The 18,804-nt window shown below is 54.3% G+C and overlaps 1 protein-coding gene across 2 annotated transcripts; it reads left to right on the top strand.

Annotated features, from left to right (window-relative positions):
* Positions 1-988: 988 nt before the first annotated feature.
* Positions 989-18,438, top strand: IFT27 (intraflagellar transport 27). Of its 2 annotated transcripts, XM_047067003.1 has the most exons (8): positions 989-1,047; positions 1,368-1,473; positions 7,329-7,408; positions 7,995-8,054; positions 9,190-9,249; positions 11,156-11,273; positions 12,184-12,293; positions 18,201-18,438. In XM_047067003.1, exons 2-8 carry the CDS (start codon positions 1,440-1,442, stop codon positions 18,297-18,299), a joined length of 561 nt encoding a protein of 186 aa, XP_046922959.1. In that variant the 5' UTR covers positions 989-1,047; positions 1,368-1,439; the 3' UTR covers positions 18,300-18,438. The 2 variants fall into 2 exon arrangements, with proteins under 2 accessions (XP_046922959.1, XP_046922958.1); XM_047067002.1 differs by lacking the exon at positions 989-1,047 and having other exon boundaries at positions 1,058-1,473.
* Positions 18,439-18,804: the final 366 nt, after the last annotated feature.

The raw sequence follows: 18,804 nt of genomic DNA, 5'->3' as shown, positions 1-18,804 counted from the left end.
TCATCACCATGATGGTGATAAGCCAAATATGTCCTGATAAATTTCTTCTCTTTCATCCATTCAACACTCACTGTTGAGCACCTAACACACTTCCCTCTTTGACTCCCCAGGACAACCCCAGAGGCGGGTTCTGCTAGCCCGTCTTTAAAGGGGAGCGAAGAGGCCGGGACGACGGCCGTGATTTCAGCCTGGTTTCCGGGCCACAGAGCAAGAGGGGCCTCCCCGGAAAGTCAGCGGAGATGGGTGCACCCTCCCCGTGTGTTGGGGAACGTCCTGGAGGCCGGCTTTCATTCATTATGTGCAAGCTCATAGGTTCTCCATTTTACAAGCGAGGAAACGGGTTTGGCGGAAAGCACTTCGAAGTCCCGAGTCCAACCCCTCCTCCCCCCATCAAAGTTTCCATGTTCTCCCTTCTTTTCACAGACATCACTAGAAATACTTTCACATTTTAGATTTTGCAGCGCATAATATCGCTGGGCTTTAAAACAAGACTTCCCTGCGGGATGCGGGGCAAGAATCGGATTTCCTGATGCACGACACAGTCTTGCTCCCAGGAGCCGGCGACCTGGAGCCACAAAAACCTCTGCGAAGTCAAACCAGCTCACAGCTCCGCTCCGGCAGCTGCGGCCACGTTACTGCGCAGGCGCCGCCGCAAACTCCCGCGCGCCAGACGCGCCCCTCCTGGGCGAACTCACTTCCGGAAGGGCGGGGGGAGCGACGAATCCCCCTTCCTCCCGAAGATGGTCCGAGCCAGCCTCTGGCCAATCAGAAAGCTTCTCTTTTCACGGCTTCTGGCTGGAGGAGGTTGGGAGTTTCATTTCCCTGAACTTTCCGGCGGCGCGGGGGCGGGAGATGGAAATGATTGACATCTACAGTAGCCATTCGTCTAGCGAAGTGAGCTTGACGGGCAGATACCACTAAGAAGTGTCTGGCCGGGGGGAGCTATGGGCCCCGCCCCCTCCTCCCACTGGCCTCCGAGAGCCGGGGTGGGGTGGGAGCTTTTGGCCGCAGCCAATCGAGGGTCAGCAAGGAGGAGGAGGAGGCGGGGTAGGTGGGCAGTGGTTGCCCCGGGAGCGCGTCTGGCGCCGTGCTGGGGTTGGGGTCGGATGGCTGCGGCGTCGCGCTTCCCGATCCCCACTGCCAGGAGCTAGGCTGGGAACGAGCGGGAGCCCCGTCGCCACGCTCGCAGCTTCCAGGCTGCCTTCTGAGGCCTGAAGCCGGGCCCCATCTGGCGCTCCTCTGCGCCTCCGCCCCGACCCTCGCGCGCGGTAGTCGCCCCCAGCCCAGAGGGTCCGGACCGCACTGTCCCTGTCCGCACCGCGGCCCCAGGCCCCTTGAGTGTCTGCCGTCCCCACTTCCCTTCCCAGGCAGGCCCCCCCCCCCCGACGCTTCTAGCAGCCGCTCTTCCCCTGTCTGGTCCGCGGAGGTGGTTGGTTACCATGGTGAAGCTGGCGGCCAAATGCATCCTGGCAGGTGAGTTTGAAATTTAGTCTCCAGAATTCAGAGACTTCGTAAGTTACTGAGAGCTTTTGTTCGCGTAAATTGCCTACCCTCTTTTCCTTTCTCTCTTCCAAAGACGAGTTAATGCGATTACTGATAGAGTAAATGCCACTAGGGGTGGAAGAATTCTCTTCCAGGGCACATTTGTAGCTCCAGCAGATATCCCCGCTCCCTGTCATACTCTGAGACCACCTTCACCAGTTTAAACTATATTCAGGAGGAGTAGACTCGTTAAAAAAAAAAAAAATCAGGCTAAGCACGCCATAAATGCTTCATCCAAACCATGTGGTGTATCCCAGTGTTAGGCATCGGTAACTTTGGTAGTCAGTAGTTGTGGGATTTTTTTGTCCTGATCGCACCCCCTCTGGTAACAGGGATGGGAAACCGTAATGTACAGTCGACCAGAGTTTGCAAAAGGGCCATGTGTGTTGTCTTTAAGAGCCAGACTTCCCATGCTGCCCTGCACTCAGGAGGTTATAAATGTTGAATCCCCCAAAGGCAGGAATCTCTGTTTGGTTGACTCCCACGTCCCAAGCATCCTGAACAATATCTGGAACCCAGGAGGTACTCAGTAACTAGTTGTGGAACGAATGCCAGTGTGGCATTCCCATTTGTGTTATTTGTATTGTTCCCTTTGTATGTCAGCAATTCAGGAAAATATTTGCCAGGATTTTGACCTGGGGCTCCTGAAGACAGATGTGCTTTACTGAGTCCTTAGTGCATGCCGGACACAGGCACTTCATTCAGTCCCCTCACCGCAGCACACTGGGGTCGGTGCTGTATTGTTTGATCTTACCGAGGCACTGAGAGGTCAAGTCTCTTGCCCAGGGTCACCCCCTCGTGAAGGAAAGTCCTAGGCAGGATCTCAGCCCCCCAAACCTGCCCAGCTGCAAAACTCTTCACTTGTGTTACTGTTGAACCCCGGGATCTCTCTAGGGTTCCCGGACCAGCCCATGAAAGAAATGGTAATAGAGGGGGAAAAAAATTCCCCTTTTGATTCCTCTCTTCCAGACTGAAATTGATGATATTTTTAATGGCCTTTCTAATCTGAAAAGAAAAGGGTGACACAGAAAGATGCCTGACAGTAGTAACTCAGATCACACTGGAGCAAAAAAATTGGTGGTTCTCAAGAGAGATCTGTAGTTTCCAGAGTGCCAGGAGAGGCAGTATGGTGTAACAAAAGTAATTCTGACTGTTCCTTTGAAGGGCTGTGTCATCTTGGGCACAGCATTTCTCTAAGCCTCAGTTTCCTTGCGGACGAGGTAAGAACGTTTTTATTTTCTGAAGTTGTGTATTTTTTTTAAATGGGCTTCTCTGACTGTTCTCTCATTTCTTTTTTAATTCAATTTCCATCCCGCGGGGCTAACTTACAGAGCACCTTCTGTGTGCCAACACTGTACTCGAACCCTCAACACAGGTGTCTCACTGAGTCCTCACGAGAACCCTGAGGGACTGGTATTATTTGGCATCCTATTTACAGGCGGGGCATCTGAGGCCCAGAGAGGGTAAGACACTTGCCCTGGGTCACACAGCTGGATGCAGCAGAGGTGGCCTCCAGACCCAGGTGATCTGGTTTCCAGGGCTTTGTGTTTAGCCTCCGGCTACACTGTCCTCAAGCCTCAATGCCAGACTCTTTGCCCCTCTTGACACCGAGCCCCCAGGTACGATTTCACCTGATTTCAGCCACTGCCTGAGTGATTCTCGAACTCCAGTCTAGTCCTCAACTTCAGCCTCCTTTCAGGGCCTTGAGGGCATTTCCTCTTGGAAGTTTCCAGGACCCGAAAGACCTCAGCACAGCGAATCAGGACCCCCTACCCCACCACCCACCAGAGTCTCATTCTCTACACTGGCCCCACCACATACACCACCCCCCCACCCCACTGGTTTTCTTTTTTCCTCTCCCCTCCCAGGCCTACTCTTTAAATTGAGTTTATCTGTCTTTTTTTCCCCTCTCTTATAACTAGTCAGTGAGGGACCTGATATTCAGTTCAAGTGCTTTTATTCATTCAACAGATATTTATTGAGCACCTGTGTGTGAATCATCGTGCAAGGTACAGTGGGACTACGGGGGTGAACCAGGGCAGCCCCCACACTCACGGAAGGGCTGAGACGTGCATAATACTTTATAATCAAGCAAACACAAAGAGAATGCTGGTTGTGTCCCAGATGCCAGAGAAATCCCTCAGAGCACAGCTGCTCCTTGTTGTGGCTCAGATGAGGAAAGGGGACAACCCTTGACATTTGTCTGTTGTATTTACCCAAAAACCACTTAAATATGACTTGAAGCATGTCAGGCACTGCCCATATTAAGCTCATTATGTCCTCCTAACGATTCTACGAGATAGGTGCTTATTGTCCGCCTTTTATACAAATGGCAACCGAGGCCCGGAGAGATCGCTGACCCAAGGTCACACAGCTGGTGAGGGATGGCGCTGGAGTGGGGACTTGGGTTTACTGCCCCGTGGTAGCAGTGGGGATGAGAATAGCGCCTCGCCAGAAGGTGGCTCGGAAAAGTCCCATGCTACCAGCCGTGAGCCTCACGGGTGACGACAAGAGGGAGACCTGGAGGGAGGTTCCCTCTGAGGGCTTCTCGAAGGTCAAGAGCGCAGGGGCGTGGAGCCCAGATGTGGCGTAAGGGACAGCTGGGGAACAAGTGGGATGTGAGCGTTTCCTGTGGTATGTCCGTCAAACAGGTCCTGGAAGGATGAAGGGACAGGAAGGCAGCACCTAGAGCAACGACAGGAAGGGTCCCCCTGCCCCGGGCTGAGGGAGGCAGGGAGGCAGACAGGTCGTCGGAAGCTCAGGAAGAGAGCTCCCCGAGGAGCCGAGATGCAGACCTGAGAAGAGGGCACTGTCCCCCCGCTGCTGGCGTCTCCGAGCGGGAGTAAAAAGGCTGGTCCAGTAATAAACTGGAGAGAAGTAAATACCTACTGCTGGAGTAAAGGCCATTGCCAACGTACTGCTTAGACAGCAGGCACGTGGGAAAGGGGCAAGTCCATCCGCCCTCCCCCACCTGCCGGTCTTTCTCTAGAACGTGCACTGGCAGAGCCGGACAGGAAGCCCCTGGCAGAGGAGACCCCCGTTAGCACAGTCCGGGCTCCCACGTCCTGGGGCGGGACACAGAGCCCCGGCTGAGGCCTGAGGTAACCAGTGCGCTGTCCTCAGGGACGACAAAGGCAACGCGGGCTTGAGATAGAGCGGCGGCAACTGCAGATAGAGACAGCAGTTGCAGGAGCCTGGGTACAGCCGGCAGGCATGAGCACCTGGTGATATGGGCAGAACAAGTGGGTTAGGTCAGCAAGACTCCTTGGGACCTGGGGGTGCGACGCAAGCCTGGCTGTCGACAGATAGATCGGCTGAAGGCCCAACATCCTAGTGGAAGCATCCACGGGTTGGTGGAGATAGAGACCAAGCGTGGGAGAGAGAAGTGACAGGGGAAAGAGAGTAAACGGGACAAACTGGGAGCAGACAGACCCACAGGAGTGCCCACGTTCGGAGGCAGGAGAACCAGGCCAGTGGGAGGACACGGGGGCCAGGCGGGAGGGGGCTGCTTCGGGCCGACTCATCCTTCAGAGACACCAAGGAGCGTGGGAGCCGAGAAAAAGCCATTGGACTTGGCAGTGACCTCGCATGGTGCCTTTGCAGGCGTCCCTCCCTCTGTCCCCCAGGCTCAGCCCCCTCCCCCCTACCACCCCGAGGAAGTCGGCCTCGCTGCCGAAACTGCTCATTCGTTCCTTTCCTCGACGCACCCTCAGATGCTTTGGTTCTCAGCTTGCGCTGTTTGCCTTTGCACTTGTCATCGTGTTGCTCCGCAAATGTGTTTACCAGTTACTTCCCTTCCTTGTGCCGGATCCCTCCTCAGCCGACGCTCGAGGTTTTCCATAAGTGTGGGTGACTCTGACTGACAGCCGGAAGGAAGATTTATGAAATTAACTAGAACAAATCTGTGGGGGATTTCACGAGCAGGAAGAGCCAATTTCCAACTGGATTCAGACGCAGAATTGGAGTCAAGCGGGTGGAGACAGAGCGCAAGAGGGAGAGTGATATGCTCTGTTTGTTCGGAGATGGATGGGTACCCGGCCACCGTGCAGCCCGTGGCTGCCTCTGATGTCAGGCAAGGCTGCGGCGATGGGGGCCTGCAGGGGCAGTGTTAGAAATGGGTCAGGAGTGTCCCTGAGCGCTCGGAGAGGAGTGGGGTCCGGCGGGAAGAGTGAGATGTAGGAATCCTGCGCCCGGTTACCCAGCTTTCCCTGAGCCTCGGAAGCGTCATCTGTCAAGTGAGGCTGATGGTCACGGTAGGGGGTGGGGGCTGGGAAGGAGGGAACAGGACCGTGGGAACGGTTCCCTTCTAAGACGCGGTGGTAAACAGAAAGGCAAGACTGAGTAGCTCACTCAGCCCTGGAGGAGTGCATAGGAGAAATGCCACAAGTAGGCAAGTAATGGCCTCGCAAGAGAAGATTATATAGGTGGGAAAAGTCAAAACCGAAAAGGGAACAGAGCAGCGGGCTGCGGAGAAGTCAAGAGGCACCTGGAAGCCGACTGTAAAACAGAGCGAAAGCGAGGCGATCGCCCCAGAGGGCACAGGACAGACGGACACGAACGCCCTGGTGGCTTTGCTGAGGAGCCTGGGCCGGAAGGAGAGTCTGTAACACTCAAGGCCCAGAAGATCTCACGAATGAGAACAAGGCTGGCATCGCCAGAGGCAGAGCAGGGTCGTGGGGAAGCGGTTGGGGGTGGGACAGGGGGACTAGGGGTGGGCATGGAGAGCCTCCAGATTAAATTGCTCCCCACAGGGGCGCCTGGGGGACTCAGTCGGTTAAGCGTCCAACTTCGGCCCAGGCCATGATCCCACGCTTCGTGGGTTCGAGCCCCGCGTCGGGCTCTGCGCGTCGGGCTCAGAGCCTGGAGCCTGCTTCCGATTCTGTGTCTCCCTCTCTCTCTGCCCCTCCCCTGCTTGCACTCTGTCTCGCTGTCTCCCAAAAATAAATACTAAAAAAAAAAAAAAAAAAAAAAAAAAATTGCTCCCCACAGTCTTGTGAAAGGTCCAGATCTCAAACTGAAAGTATGACATAAACCTTTAGTTTGGAGATACCGATTCATGGGGCTGTCGACCCACGAAGGCAGGCGGGGAGGTAAACCCCGGGAGGCGTAAAGCAAGCTCGGGGGAAACGGTGGCTGTTGTAGATAGACCGTAGACAGACGTGGGGAGGCCCCTGGGATGACGGATCCGCAGTGCTGCTGGGCACGCCGAGGCCGGAGTGGAACGTGTCACTTGGAAATGGATTTCAGGTTGGCCGATGTAGCAGGCGGACTCCTTGCTTCCCGTAAATGCAGAAACCCTCCCAGCTCTCGCCACCCCCCACCCCGAAAGAAGCACACAGGGTCCTAAGTATGGGAGCTCTGAACTCAAATTGGTTCCGCTAGGCAGGTGAGCCTATGAGACTGAGCCCTTTACCTTCGAGACTTCAAAGTACGTTCAAGTTTGAAAGTGACAGCTTTTCCCCGTGGGGTGTGTGCAGTGAAAGAGTGTGTCAGCTCTGTTCCGAGTGCTCTGAAGCCTTCCTTAAGCTCTGTTACCTTCTGGGTCAGTTCTTTTGGATGAAAGGATTACCCTTGAAGAAATGCAACCGGGCTTTGAAGACTGGTCTCCCGGACCCGTGGCCCTGCCGGCCACCTCCCAAGTCCCCATGAGAGCCAAGTACGTTTTCTCTGAAAACTCATTGAAGTTTCTGGTTTCTAACTAGCGCTCTGGAGTAGGGGTGGGGGGGGGTGGTTCTCAAGCCAGATCAGGACAGAAATGATGATTTTCTCCTCCTCTGACCTCACAGGAGACCCGGCAGTGGGCAAGACCGCCCTGGCACAGATCTTCCGCAGCGACGGAGCCCATTTCCAGAAGAACTACACCCTGGTGAGACGTGGGAGTCGTAGGCTGGCCGAGGCTTAAAGAGAAACGGTCGGGGGCGCCTGGGTGGCTCAGTCAGTTAAGCACCCAACTCTTGTTTTCGTGAGTTTGAGCCCCGCGCCGGGCTCTGTGCTGACAATGCAGACCCTGCTTGGGAATCTCTCTCTCCCCCCCACCTCTCTGCCCCTCCCCTGCTCATACTGTCTCTCTCTCAAAATAAATAAATAAACTTAAAAAAGAATTTAAAGAGAAATGATCGTCCTTCAGCCCTGAGGGAGTGACTTTCCAGAATTCCTTAAGAAGCCCCACAGTCTGATGGGAGGCTGCTTGAATGGCCACGTGGAGATCACTTTTCCACGAGCCTCAGGGCGTGAGGCTGCCTGTGGCGCAGACGGGCCGGTGGCCCACTGGGTGACCATATACACCTCCTTGTGAGCCGGGAGTGGGAGGAGCCTAGTTGGTCCTGTCTGACTTCTACAGCAGTGAATCCAGAACATAGCAGTTCTGCCTCCTGGGCATCAGATGTTCATCGTGTCCTGTAACACGCCTCTTGGGAGCCTCTGACGCGCGAATTCTCGGTTTTCCTCGGCAGACGACAGGGGTGGATTTGGTGGTGAAGACGGTGCCAGTCCCTGACACGGGGGACAGCGTGGTAAGTGGTGCCCTTGACCTGAGAGAGCTCACCGCTCCTCCAGCTGGGCCCAGAGTCCCTGTGGTCACTGTCTTCCTCCCTGAGAGGGAATACTGTACCAGCACTTGGCCTAGGCTTGTCTGAGCACTTGGGAAGAGTCGCTGATACGGGCTGAGAGGACTGGGATATGGGCCCTGCCCTCACAGAACTTACTGGAGTATCAGGGTCCTTAACCCGGGTCCCTGTATGGGAGTCCACAGCTCTGGAAATTGAATCTCAAGGCATTATGTTTGCATGTGCTTTCCTGGAGAGAAGGTTTAAGAATCCCCACCTTCCACGGGGCGCCTGGGTGGCTCAGTCAGTTAAGCGTCCGGCTTCCGCACAGGTCATGATCTCGTGGTTTGTGGGTTCGGGCCCCGCGTCGGGCTCTGTGCTGACAGCTCAGAGCCTGGAACCTGCTTCGGATTCTGTGTCTCCCTCTCTCTCTCTGCCCCTCCCCTGCTGGCGCTCTGTCTCTCTCGCTCTCTCAAAAATAAACATTAACAACAACAAAAAAAGAATCCCCGCCTTCTTAAAGAGATCCATGAGAAAACACAGTTTTAGGTACCCCCGATGCAGTGAGAAAGCATGAAACGCAGATTACAGCACTGACCTTCAGACCGTGTGCCGGGGTCAGAAGCCAGCCAGGGGGCATCAGTGCCCAGGGGAGCCGAAGGGGGAGACTTCCCAGAGCAGCAGCAGCGGGGAGGGGCTCTCGCATGGGCTGGCCGAGGTTCGGTCAGGGGCAGGAAGGGTCATCCTCCGTCTTCTGTCTGAATCCCACCATCGGAGACCGACGGCAGGCTGTCCTACTTTAAGCGCCTTCCCCAGGCCTACTCGGTGACCTGCTTTAAAAAAGAATTGTCTTAAGATCTGAAAATCAATTTGGTTAACAAAATGCAGAATGACCTTTTGGAAACCAGAGCACGTGTCAGCCTGTTTAGCACTCCTGGGATTTTTGGGTTCGGGGTGAGGAGAGGTGAGCCGCCACACAGAAAGTGCTGGTTGTGCCGGCTGTCTCAGGTCTGCGGTGAGCCCAGCGTCGTCTCGGGGACTTGCGGCCAGCGATTTCCCCTCTACATGCAGACTTTCTTGGGACTTGCCTTTCTGGTTCTAGGAACTCTTCATTTTTGACTCTGCCGGCAAGGAGCTGTTTTCGGAAATGCTGGATAAATTGGCAAGTAGCCTGCGATCTTTTCCCTAACCCCCGCCCCCGCCCCCTTCCACCAGAAAGTTGACCCCTTCGCTGCTCTCCCGGCAATGTCACTGCAACCTGGCTGCCTGGAGGACAATGCTACCAAGGCAGAGTTCTTCAAGGGCCATTCCTCCCAGCCTTGGGACTTGGCGGCTTCTTGGCCAGCGGGACTGGCTCGTGCACGTGATTCCCCCGCCCCCAGCTCTGGAATGGCCAGGTTCAGAATGTGCCGGAGCCGTGTGACTCAGTCCCCGCAGCACTCTGGGCCCCCCTTCTTTAGACAGCCCCCGCTGGTGATGCCAGGAGCAAATATTTCCTTCTCCCTGTAGCGAGAGACTCACCTTGGCCCAGTCCCCGGGGTTTGCTCTGGGCCCTGTGCCTACTGCCGCCCCAGGCTTATCGTGCCCACCCGCCCATCCTCTCAGGATCCCGCTTGCCTTACCTTCCAAGGTAACAGTTCTGCTAATCTGGGCCAGTGAGCTAATTACAAGGTTTGAGCTCTCCAGAGCCCTCCCCTGCCTTTCCAAGAATGGCCACATTTTAATAGAAATCGTTTTCTGCCCCTTTTTTGTTGTCTAAAAGAAAGAGATCTGATGATTGTCATTTCTCACGGGCTTGGCTTCGTGCGTCAATCCGTGATGTTTACAGCGTGCCTGCTGTGGGCACGGCCTCGCCCTGGGTGCTGGCCTGCTGGGCAAAGGGAGGATGTGTCTGGGCAAGTCAGGGCCACCTGGTACCCATCGTCCCAAACCCTGACTCGGGGCTCCTGCGCTGGCTCCAGCTCGATCCCAGGCCTATCCTGGGTCACCTCACTGAGGCCTAGAGGAAAGAGGTGTCTCCCTCACGCACAAAAGGGGAGATCAAGCAAGACTTCTTGAGTTAGTCTGCAGAGTGAAGGTGTGAGGGGTTCATCCGCTCAGTCCAAGTGGCAGCCTAGCCTTGGGAAGGAGTGAGCCCTCTAGAGCCAATCCTGGGCTGGCCTTGCCAGGACAACTGGAGGGAGGAAGGATTCTTCCCCACACCCTGGAGGTTACGGACACACCAGAAATAAACTGTAATTGTGCAGGACGGGGGTGCCTAGAGGGGAGGGCAGGGTAAGAGAGCCTCACACACCAGGACGGGCATCACAGCCTGAGCAGGGCTGTCCTGTGCCCTTGTGCCGGGCAGCAGGACGTCCCAGGACTCTGAGAGGCCCCTGAAGGCGACGGCCCGTGCGGGCACAGCCCTGGTTCTTAATTGGGACGGTGAGCCCTGTCCAGTTGTTGGTCTGGTTTGGACTGGGGCTGGCACACTGCAGGAGAAGCAGAAAGTGCCCTTTGCATTGGGAACAGCCAGCCCTTATTAGGAAGATGCGGGACAAACAGGTTTCCCGTGGCTGGCTAATGGAAGAAAGGATGCCTATTAGGCCTGCAAAGCAGAAAAACCTAATAAGTTGCATGAGAGCGGGCCCTCCATAGGAATGCGACCAGGTACGAATGAATGAAACCAGTGGCAGGCCAGAGCTTTTCTGGGTAGAAAAAAGCCTCAGTCCTACCCCAGTCATTAAAGCATGTCTGATCTGGGCAAGTCAGTTACCCTCTCTGAACCCAGTGTCTTTAGCTAGGCAGCAGGGATATTGAGACGGGCCCTGCAGGGTCGGGAGGTTTCTCAGCCATGCACAGAACGCGCCCAGCAGGCAGCCTGACGCGGAGGTGAGCCCGTGCCCTCCCCTTCGTTCCTTTGGGTGAATTGTTTTCTCCCGAGGGCTGGCTCAGTTTTCTGACTCTCATCCCTATTAGAGGTTGTCTCCCCACCCCCGTCCCTTCCCTCGGAAGGCCAGATTTTTCTCCCAGCCTAGAAATCGCTGTCACTGTTACTGACGTGCACTCATCCGGCCCGTCCCGCACAGTGGGAGAGTCCCAACGTCTTGTGTCTCGTCTATGACGTGACCAACGAGCAGTCCTTCACCAACTGCAGCAAGTGGCTGGAGAAGGCTCGGTCCCAGATCCCAGGCACGTCCCTCCCAGGTAGGAGCTGCGGCCATCTGCGTTTTCCAGCAGCACCTCTGTCCCTCAAGTCCACGGGCACGAGGTCATTGCAGGGGTGGCTACGGGTGTAAAACAGGGTGCCCCCGGCTTTGAGTATGGTGGTCTGGATTGAACAGTGGCTCTGCCTCTTAGCACAGTCACCACACACCTCCGTGAGTCTGTAACATGGGCAGATGACGCCCCTCGCCCCCCACCCCCAGCCTTGCAGGGTGACGGAGAGGAGACTCAAGATAATACGGGGAAGGTGCAGTGATAGGAATGAGATTTTATTTCTGAAAGCCAGCCCTGGGGATGAATTCCTCATTTTCTCCTATATGTGGGGCGCAAGTAAACATTCAAGTCCTATTGTCACTTCTGAATGCTTTAAATCAGTTTATTTTTCATCCCTATGTGAGATCAACAAATTCCCCTCATTAGAGACCAGGGAAAGCGATCTCCAGAGACGGGCTCAGAAATTAGTTGCAGCTGATGCAGCTGGGAATGGAACTAAATTACCTCTGAGTCCCTGACTCTGAGCCCAGCCCTTAGATTAGTATTAATGACCATTTTTAACGTTTGCTCCATGTGCTAGGAATTATCACAAACGCTCACATAAATTTGGCCCTCGCCTTGCAGCCTTAAGGAGACAAGGCAGACAGATCCACGTGAAGTCTAGAAGAAGGGCTGAACAAGAGCTGTGTGGGAAAAGCAAAGCCCGCCTCCTCTCCTGGGGCCCTCGGGGGCGGCCCTGGACCCTCTCTCTCTCCCGGTGCTCACCACCTCGAATCAGGCAGCTTCCCCCAGCGTTTCAGACCCCTCAAAATCCGTGTGCTTCGCTCTTTTCTGTCTCCAGCTGTCCTCCCAGGCTGCCACAGTTCAATGTGATGCTTTGGTTGTTTCTTTCGAGTAGGTGTGTTAGTGGGGAACAAGACAGACCTGGCCGGCAGACGGGCGGTGGATTCGGCTCAGGCCCGGGCGTGGGCCCTGGGCCAAGGCCTGGAATGTTTTGAAACATCCGTGGTAAGTACCTCCGCCTGCTCCATGGCCACATCTGGACTGGGCCCCTGCTGGGTGTGGTTTCTCACGTGACCTCATAGGCATGGAGTCAGTATGCTCCCATACCCAGGTTCTCATTTGGAGCTGATGTTCCCATTCCTAGTCCAGGATCTTTTCTCACAAGCCACTCGTGCGCTACGGTAAAGCAGATCGGCCGGCTGGCCCTGGAAAAAGTTGTATCTCAGTTTAATAAGAAACACAAGCGCGTTGGGTTCGATCGTAGCGACCCTTGGCATTTGCGTGAGACGGAATGGATCACGGTGCCGGCACATTATCTCACGGTCCTCACGGTACCGTGGGCCTGGGAGCCGGGCCCTTAATAAGCCCCACTTCCGTGTTGAGGAGGTGAAGGGACTCGCCCAAGGTCCCATGACTGTTCAGTTGCCGTGCGGATGTGAACCTTTTAAATCCCCCCCAAGCGGCCTGCTCCCTTGGGAAAGCGTCGCGGGTCAAGGCCAGCGCTCTGCCCGGCGATGGCGAAGCAGCAGGACTGAACCGTGGGACCCTTGGCGGGTCCGTTAGTTTCTTGGTGCCTCAGGCTCCTCACCTGTAAAATGGGGATAAAAAACTCCCATTCCTCATTGAGTGACAAATAGGAGAATTAAGTCAGATGGCGAATACGAAAACATTGGCACAAAGCCTGGTGCGTAACACACGCTCGGTAAATATTTGCTTTTTCACATGGAATTATTCCCCCTAGTCATCTTCCATATAGTGTTGTTGCCTCAAAGTTTTGCGATCCTAGATTCTGCAAAGGTAAGTGTCCCTCTTACCTTCTGGCCCGATCATCGCAAATGCTCAACTAATGAAATTCAAATTTGTGAGCTTTTGAGGACAGGGGTTTCTCATCTTTGGTGTCGTGTGCCCTTGAGCCGCCCACATCAGGCCATACGGTAAGAGCTTGGATTGCGAGTAACTTGTTCTGCGAATGTTCCGCAAGGCGAGCAAACGTTGTTTTTTTCTTGTTTTTTTTTATTTTATTTATTTTTTTTTTTAATTTTTTTTTTCAACGTTTATTTATTTTTGGGACAGAGAGAGACAGAGCATGAACGGGGGAGGGGCAGAGAGAGAGGGAGACACAGAATCGGAAACAGGCTCCAGGCTCTGAGCCATCAGCCCAGAGCCTGACACGGGGCTCGAACTCACGGACCGCGAGATCGTGACCTGGCTGAAGTCGGACGCTTAACCGACTGCGCCACCCAGGCGCCCCTTTTTCTTGTTTTTTTAAAGTTTATTTATTTTGAGAGAAACAGAGACAGCGCAAGCAGGGGTGGGGTGGAGAGAGAGAGAATCCCAAGCAGGCTCCACGCCATCAGCGCAGAGCCCCACACGGGGCCCAACCCCACGAAACCGTGAGGTCATGGCCTGAGCAGAAACCGAGGGTTGGACGCCTAGCCAACTGAGCCACCCGGGCGCCCCCAGAACTTACTCACCTTAAAACTGGAACTTGGCGCCCCTCGCTCATTTCCCCCACCTCCCCTGGCAACCCCCCCACCTGCTTTGTGCTGCCGTGACTTCTGTTTCTTCAGATCCACGCGTAAGCGAGAATCTGTCTGCCTTCTCTGTCTGCCTTCTTTCACTTAGCATGATGCCCTCAAGGTTCAGCCACGGTGTCACAGGCAGCAGGATTTCCTTCCCTTTTATGGCTGAACAACATCCCATTACGTACATACACAGACCATGGTCTCTAATTCATCCGTTGATGGACGCTTAAGTTGTGTGCACATCTTGGCTATTAGGAATAATGCAGTGAGCATGAGGGTCCAGACATCTCTTCAAGGCAGCGATTTCATCTCCTTTGGGTATTTACCCAGAGGTGGGATTGTTGGACCGTCCGGTAGTTCAAGTTTTAACAGTTGAGGGACCTCCACGCTTTTCCAGAGTGGCCTCACCCCTTTGCGTTCCTACCAGCAGTGCCGGGGGGGTCCCTTTCTCTCCACGTCCTCGCCAGCACCTGCCATCTCTCTAGGGTAACGGGCATCCCAAGAGGCGCAAGGTGGGTCTGGTCGTGCTTTTGACTCGCCTTCCCCTGCGGGTGAGAAGAGTCTGGCACCTTCTCACGTACCAGTTCGTCACTTCAATATCCTTTTCGGGAAAACGTCTGTTCACTCCTCTGCCCATTTTTTTTAAATCCGATTATTTACGTTTTTGCTATTGAGTTATCTAAGTTCCTCATATATTTTGAGCATTCATCCCTTATCGGATGTGTGATTTGCAAGTATTTCCTCGTTTTCCATCGGTTGCCCTTTCGTTTTTTGTTTTGTTTTGTTTTAGTGTTTATTTTTGAGAGAGAGAGAGAGAGGTAGAGCACAAGCAGGGGAGGGGCAGAGAGAGAGGGAGACACAGAATCCGAAGCAGGCTCCAGGCTCCGAGCTGTCCGCACAGAGCCCGACGCGGGGCTCGAACCCACTGACCGCGAGCTCATGACCTGAGCCGAAGTCGGACGCTTCACCGACTGAGCCACCCAGGCGCCCCTGCTCTTTTCATTTTGTTGTTTCTTTCACTGCACAGAAGCTTTTCAGTTTGATGTAGTCCCACTTATTGATTTTTGCTTCCGCTGCTTGTGCTTTGCTGTTATATCCATAAAATCATTGCCAAGTTCCGTGTCCAAGAGCTTTTTCCCGACGTTTTCTTCTAGGACTTTTATGGTTTTCGGTCTTAAGTTCAGACCTCGAGTCCATTCCGAGTTAATTTTTGTGAATGCTGTAAAAGCTTCATTCTCTTGCATGTGAATGTCTGGTTTTCCCAGCATCATTTATCACAGAGACTATCGCCCACGTATGCAGGGTTTATTTCTGGGATCTCAGTTCTGTTCCGTTGGTCTTTGTATCTGTTTCTATGCCAGGGCCATCCTGTTTTGATTGTCGCTGCTTCATAATATAGTTTGAAATCAGGACACGTTGACCCCTCCAACTTTGTTCTTCTTTCTCGGGATTGCTTTGGCCATTTGGGGTCTTTTGCGGTTCCTCTTAGACTTTCTAACACCCTTCAGTATTTGACATTAAGCGTTGTTTTAAGCACGTTAAAATAGAAACATAAAGTGTCCATCGGTGTAGGACAGTATGAAATGCAAGCAAGTTCAAGAAGGATCCCCTCCTTCTTGAGGAGGGTTCCTCTTGCAGGAAGGTGAGGGAGGGAACCGACATTTGTTGAGGGCCTGCTATGGGCTAGGTGTTTGCACACATTCTCTGCCGACACTTCTGGAAGCCCTGGCGGACAGCCACTGCTGTCCCTGTCTTACAGATGCCGAGCAGACTCCGAAAGGTCACATAGCTCTCCCTGGTTGCCCAGCTTATGAGCAGTCGGACCAGGACTAGAACGCAGGCCTGTCTAGCATGAGAACCTTCTAGAAGGAGCTCTGGCCTGCCACAGAACCAACTTTGGGACTCTCAGGGGCAGAACTATAGGCCAGATTGAGCACTGGTCTGAGAGCCTGTTCTAAGGATCTTTCACACAAAGCGGACATCCTCTGGGGTATGTCAGTGACACTGTGATCGGTTAACAGAAGGGTTCCAGGATTCTTTTCATTGGCAAACCCTCTTAATGCCTTCAGAAAATGGTTCCGTCTACATCTGCTACTTCAGGAGTGCTCCCTGGTATACAGAGAGGCTCATCTCCACTGCATTTCTTAACTTTTTAATATTATTTATATATTATATATAAATATATATGTTTAACTAAATAAATATTATAAATAAATATTATAAATAAATTAAATATATATTAATATATTATATATTAATATAAATAAATATATGCATTATATATTATGTTAATAAATTTATATATATAACCTTATATAAATATTTATATGATATAATATAAATAATATTTATATAATATATAATATTATGTAAATAATATTTATATAATATGTATTAAATAATATTTGTATAATATATAATATATAAATATATAATATATTAATATATTTATATGAATATATATTTATATAACTAATATATTATATATATATTATGTTATTACTTAATATTGCGTTTTCCCCACATCTTGCTTCTGAGAGCTTTCAGATTCATTTGGAAATCCCTGTGTGTGTCCTGCGTAGGCCTCGTTCTCTTTCCGCTCCTTACTTAACGATCCTTTCAGCAAATGTAACATTTTACTATTTAACATTGGCGTTGCCCGGAACACACATCTGCCTTGCCGATGTTCTTTCTCTCCTGTCCGACTGGAGGGCTGCTGGTCCTTGACAGTGGGGGTTCTCGTCTCGCCTACAGACGGCCCCCCTCGTTCCTCAGCACCGCCCCCTCTGTGTCGGCTCTTGGCCAACTTGTCTCCTTCACTTTGGGATGTCCCTTGCTAGAAAGTCTGGGTGACACGCTCCGTGAGAACTGGTTTCCGTTGTGCATTTCTGTCGCCCCAGCTGGCGGAGCGGAAAGGCCGCTCTTCTCCCGTTGGGGAGTTCGAATCCCCGGCCCGGCTCTGCACACACCAGCTGAGCCACCGCACCCCCCCCTCCCCTGGGCCGCAGACCGCTCCCCTACAAGACGAGGGCAGTGGGCTCGATGACTTCGGAACATTCTTCAGTTTGGAAATCCTTCCCTTTCGTTGGGGAGGTATCGTTGCCTCTTGTCAAGGCTGCACTTGTGGCCGCTGCCTAGGATTGTTTGAAAACAGGTTCTCGTGCGTTCCCAGCTTGAGCTTCTGCCCTGAAAGGAGCGGGCTCTTTCTTCTGGCAATTTATTTTGCAAAACAGTCGGTAAGTCACAGATGCACACGTGCACACAGAGAGTGCGAGGGCGGTAGCTACGTTGAAAGGCTACCATTTTCTTTCCCCGAGAGCTCGTCCGCGTTCACCCTGGAGGGCCGGCTCTTCCCACCCCCTAGAGAAAAGTCTAGGGCCACCTCCGGAACTTTCCTCATCTCTCCGAGAACAAAAAGTCCTTTGGGCACCGTTAGTCACAAAATACTTCAGTGATGAAAATGCACAGCGCTGTGCCGGGTTCTGTAGGTTCCTAATGACTTAGCGTCCGTGCCTCCTGCCACACCTGCCGTGGGAGGCCGGGCCGCTGGTCCGAGGTCCTACACTTGTGCCGCCTCGCAAGCCCGCAGCCTGCGGGAGAGGCGGCTCAGGTGGCCCTGCTGGGACCTGCTACAGTCCCTCTGGACTTGCCGGGTGTCTCAGACTGGCGCCTTGGGAGCACCGCCGTGATGCCCCCTCCCGGGCCCACTGGCAGAACCCCCCCCCCACCACCTGCAGATCACAGGTGACACCCCCTCCCCCCGCCGCAGCCTGGCTCCCTCTGTTCTTGTTGGGGCCATCGCCCTCCAGGAGGACGTCCGTGCAGAGTCCCTTCAAGGCCACACCAGGCCGGCTCCCCGCTCAGGCCACCGCTGGTCCAGGGCAGGGCTGCTGCGACCCTCTCCTGGCTGGGCCATCAAAGCAGCCAGCCCCAGTTGGACCTCGATGCTTCCCAGGCCTGGCCCCGGCACTGGCCTGAGCCCCCCGGGCCTCAGTCTTCATTTGGAACCTCCCACTGGGCTCGGGGTGAGGGAGAGGCACCCCAGGGGTCAGTGCCACGGCCTTGCCTGACTCAAGGTGACTGTGGGCATCCTTGCCCATCTGTGATTTTGCTTCGGCCTTCGGGGCCCCAGTCAAACCTAAGGGAGGACGCGTCTCATTCCAGTCTCCCGTCACACACGTGGTGAGCGTGGCCGAAAGTACACGCTTTGTAGAAACATCCAGTACAGACCGAGCTTCCCCACTGACAGGCGTGTGGCTTTTGCAAGTTCCCATAACCTGTCGGCGTCTCCGTTTCCTTCCTACACAGAGGGTGCGGTTGTCGCCAGCCCTGCCGGTGAGGTGAACGGCAGCGATCCGGTAACACCACCGGCTTCTTGTCTCTACAGAAGGAGCTGGAGAACTGTGAAGCCCCCTTCCGCTGCCTGGCCAAGCAGTTCCACCACCTGTACCGGGAGAAGGTGGAGGTGTTCCACGCGCTGCTGTGAGGGCCGGGGTGGGCTGCGCCTCACCAGGCGCCGTGCTGCTGGCGAGCCACCAGCGGCCGCGGCTCCTCGGGGCCAAGAGACGCTGGAACTGCCCGGCCCTTCCACAGCTTCATGACGGCTTTAAATAAAAGAAGGTAAAGAAGCATCATCTCCTTCCGTTCTTGGCCAGGGCAGCCCCGGTTCCAGACCAGCCTGGGGAGCGGCGCTCAGAACCTTGGTGGCCCCTCGCTGGAGGCAGCTGACACTTGCCCGAGTCGGCGGTCCCGCCCGCCCTGGAGGGTCTGCACCGAGCGCAGCCCGCAGTGGGATGGCAGCTCGGAACTGGCCACACGGCCGCGGGGCCGGTGGCCGTCTCATTCTCACGCATTCACTTTGCCGCCTGTTCTGTGCAGGCGCCAGAGGTCCCTTGCAGTGGCTACTGTCGCTGACCACACGGTGCCCTCTGCCGGCCCCCTCGGGGCCCCCAGCCCTTCCCGGCTGCCGGGAACCCTGGGTGCCCAGGGAG

Source organism: Lynx rufus, unplaced genomic scaffold, assembly GCF_022079265.1.
Source record: "Lynx rufus isolate CCGP_SWC_20201006 ecotype Redwood Valley unplaced genomic scaffold, mLynRuf1.p SCAF_7, whole genome shotgun sequence".
Taxonomy (NCBI): Eukaryota; Metazoa; Chordata; class Mammalia; order Carnivora; family Felidae; genus Lynx; species Lynx rufus.
Note: the sequence above shows the minus strand (reverse complement) of the source record. Positions and strands in the feature narration are given on the sequence as shown.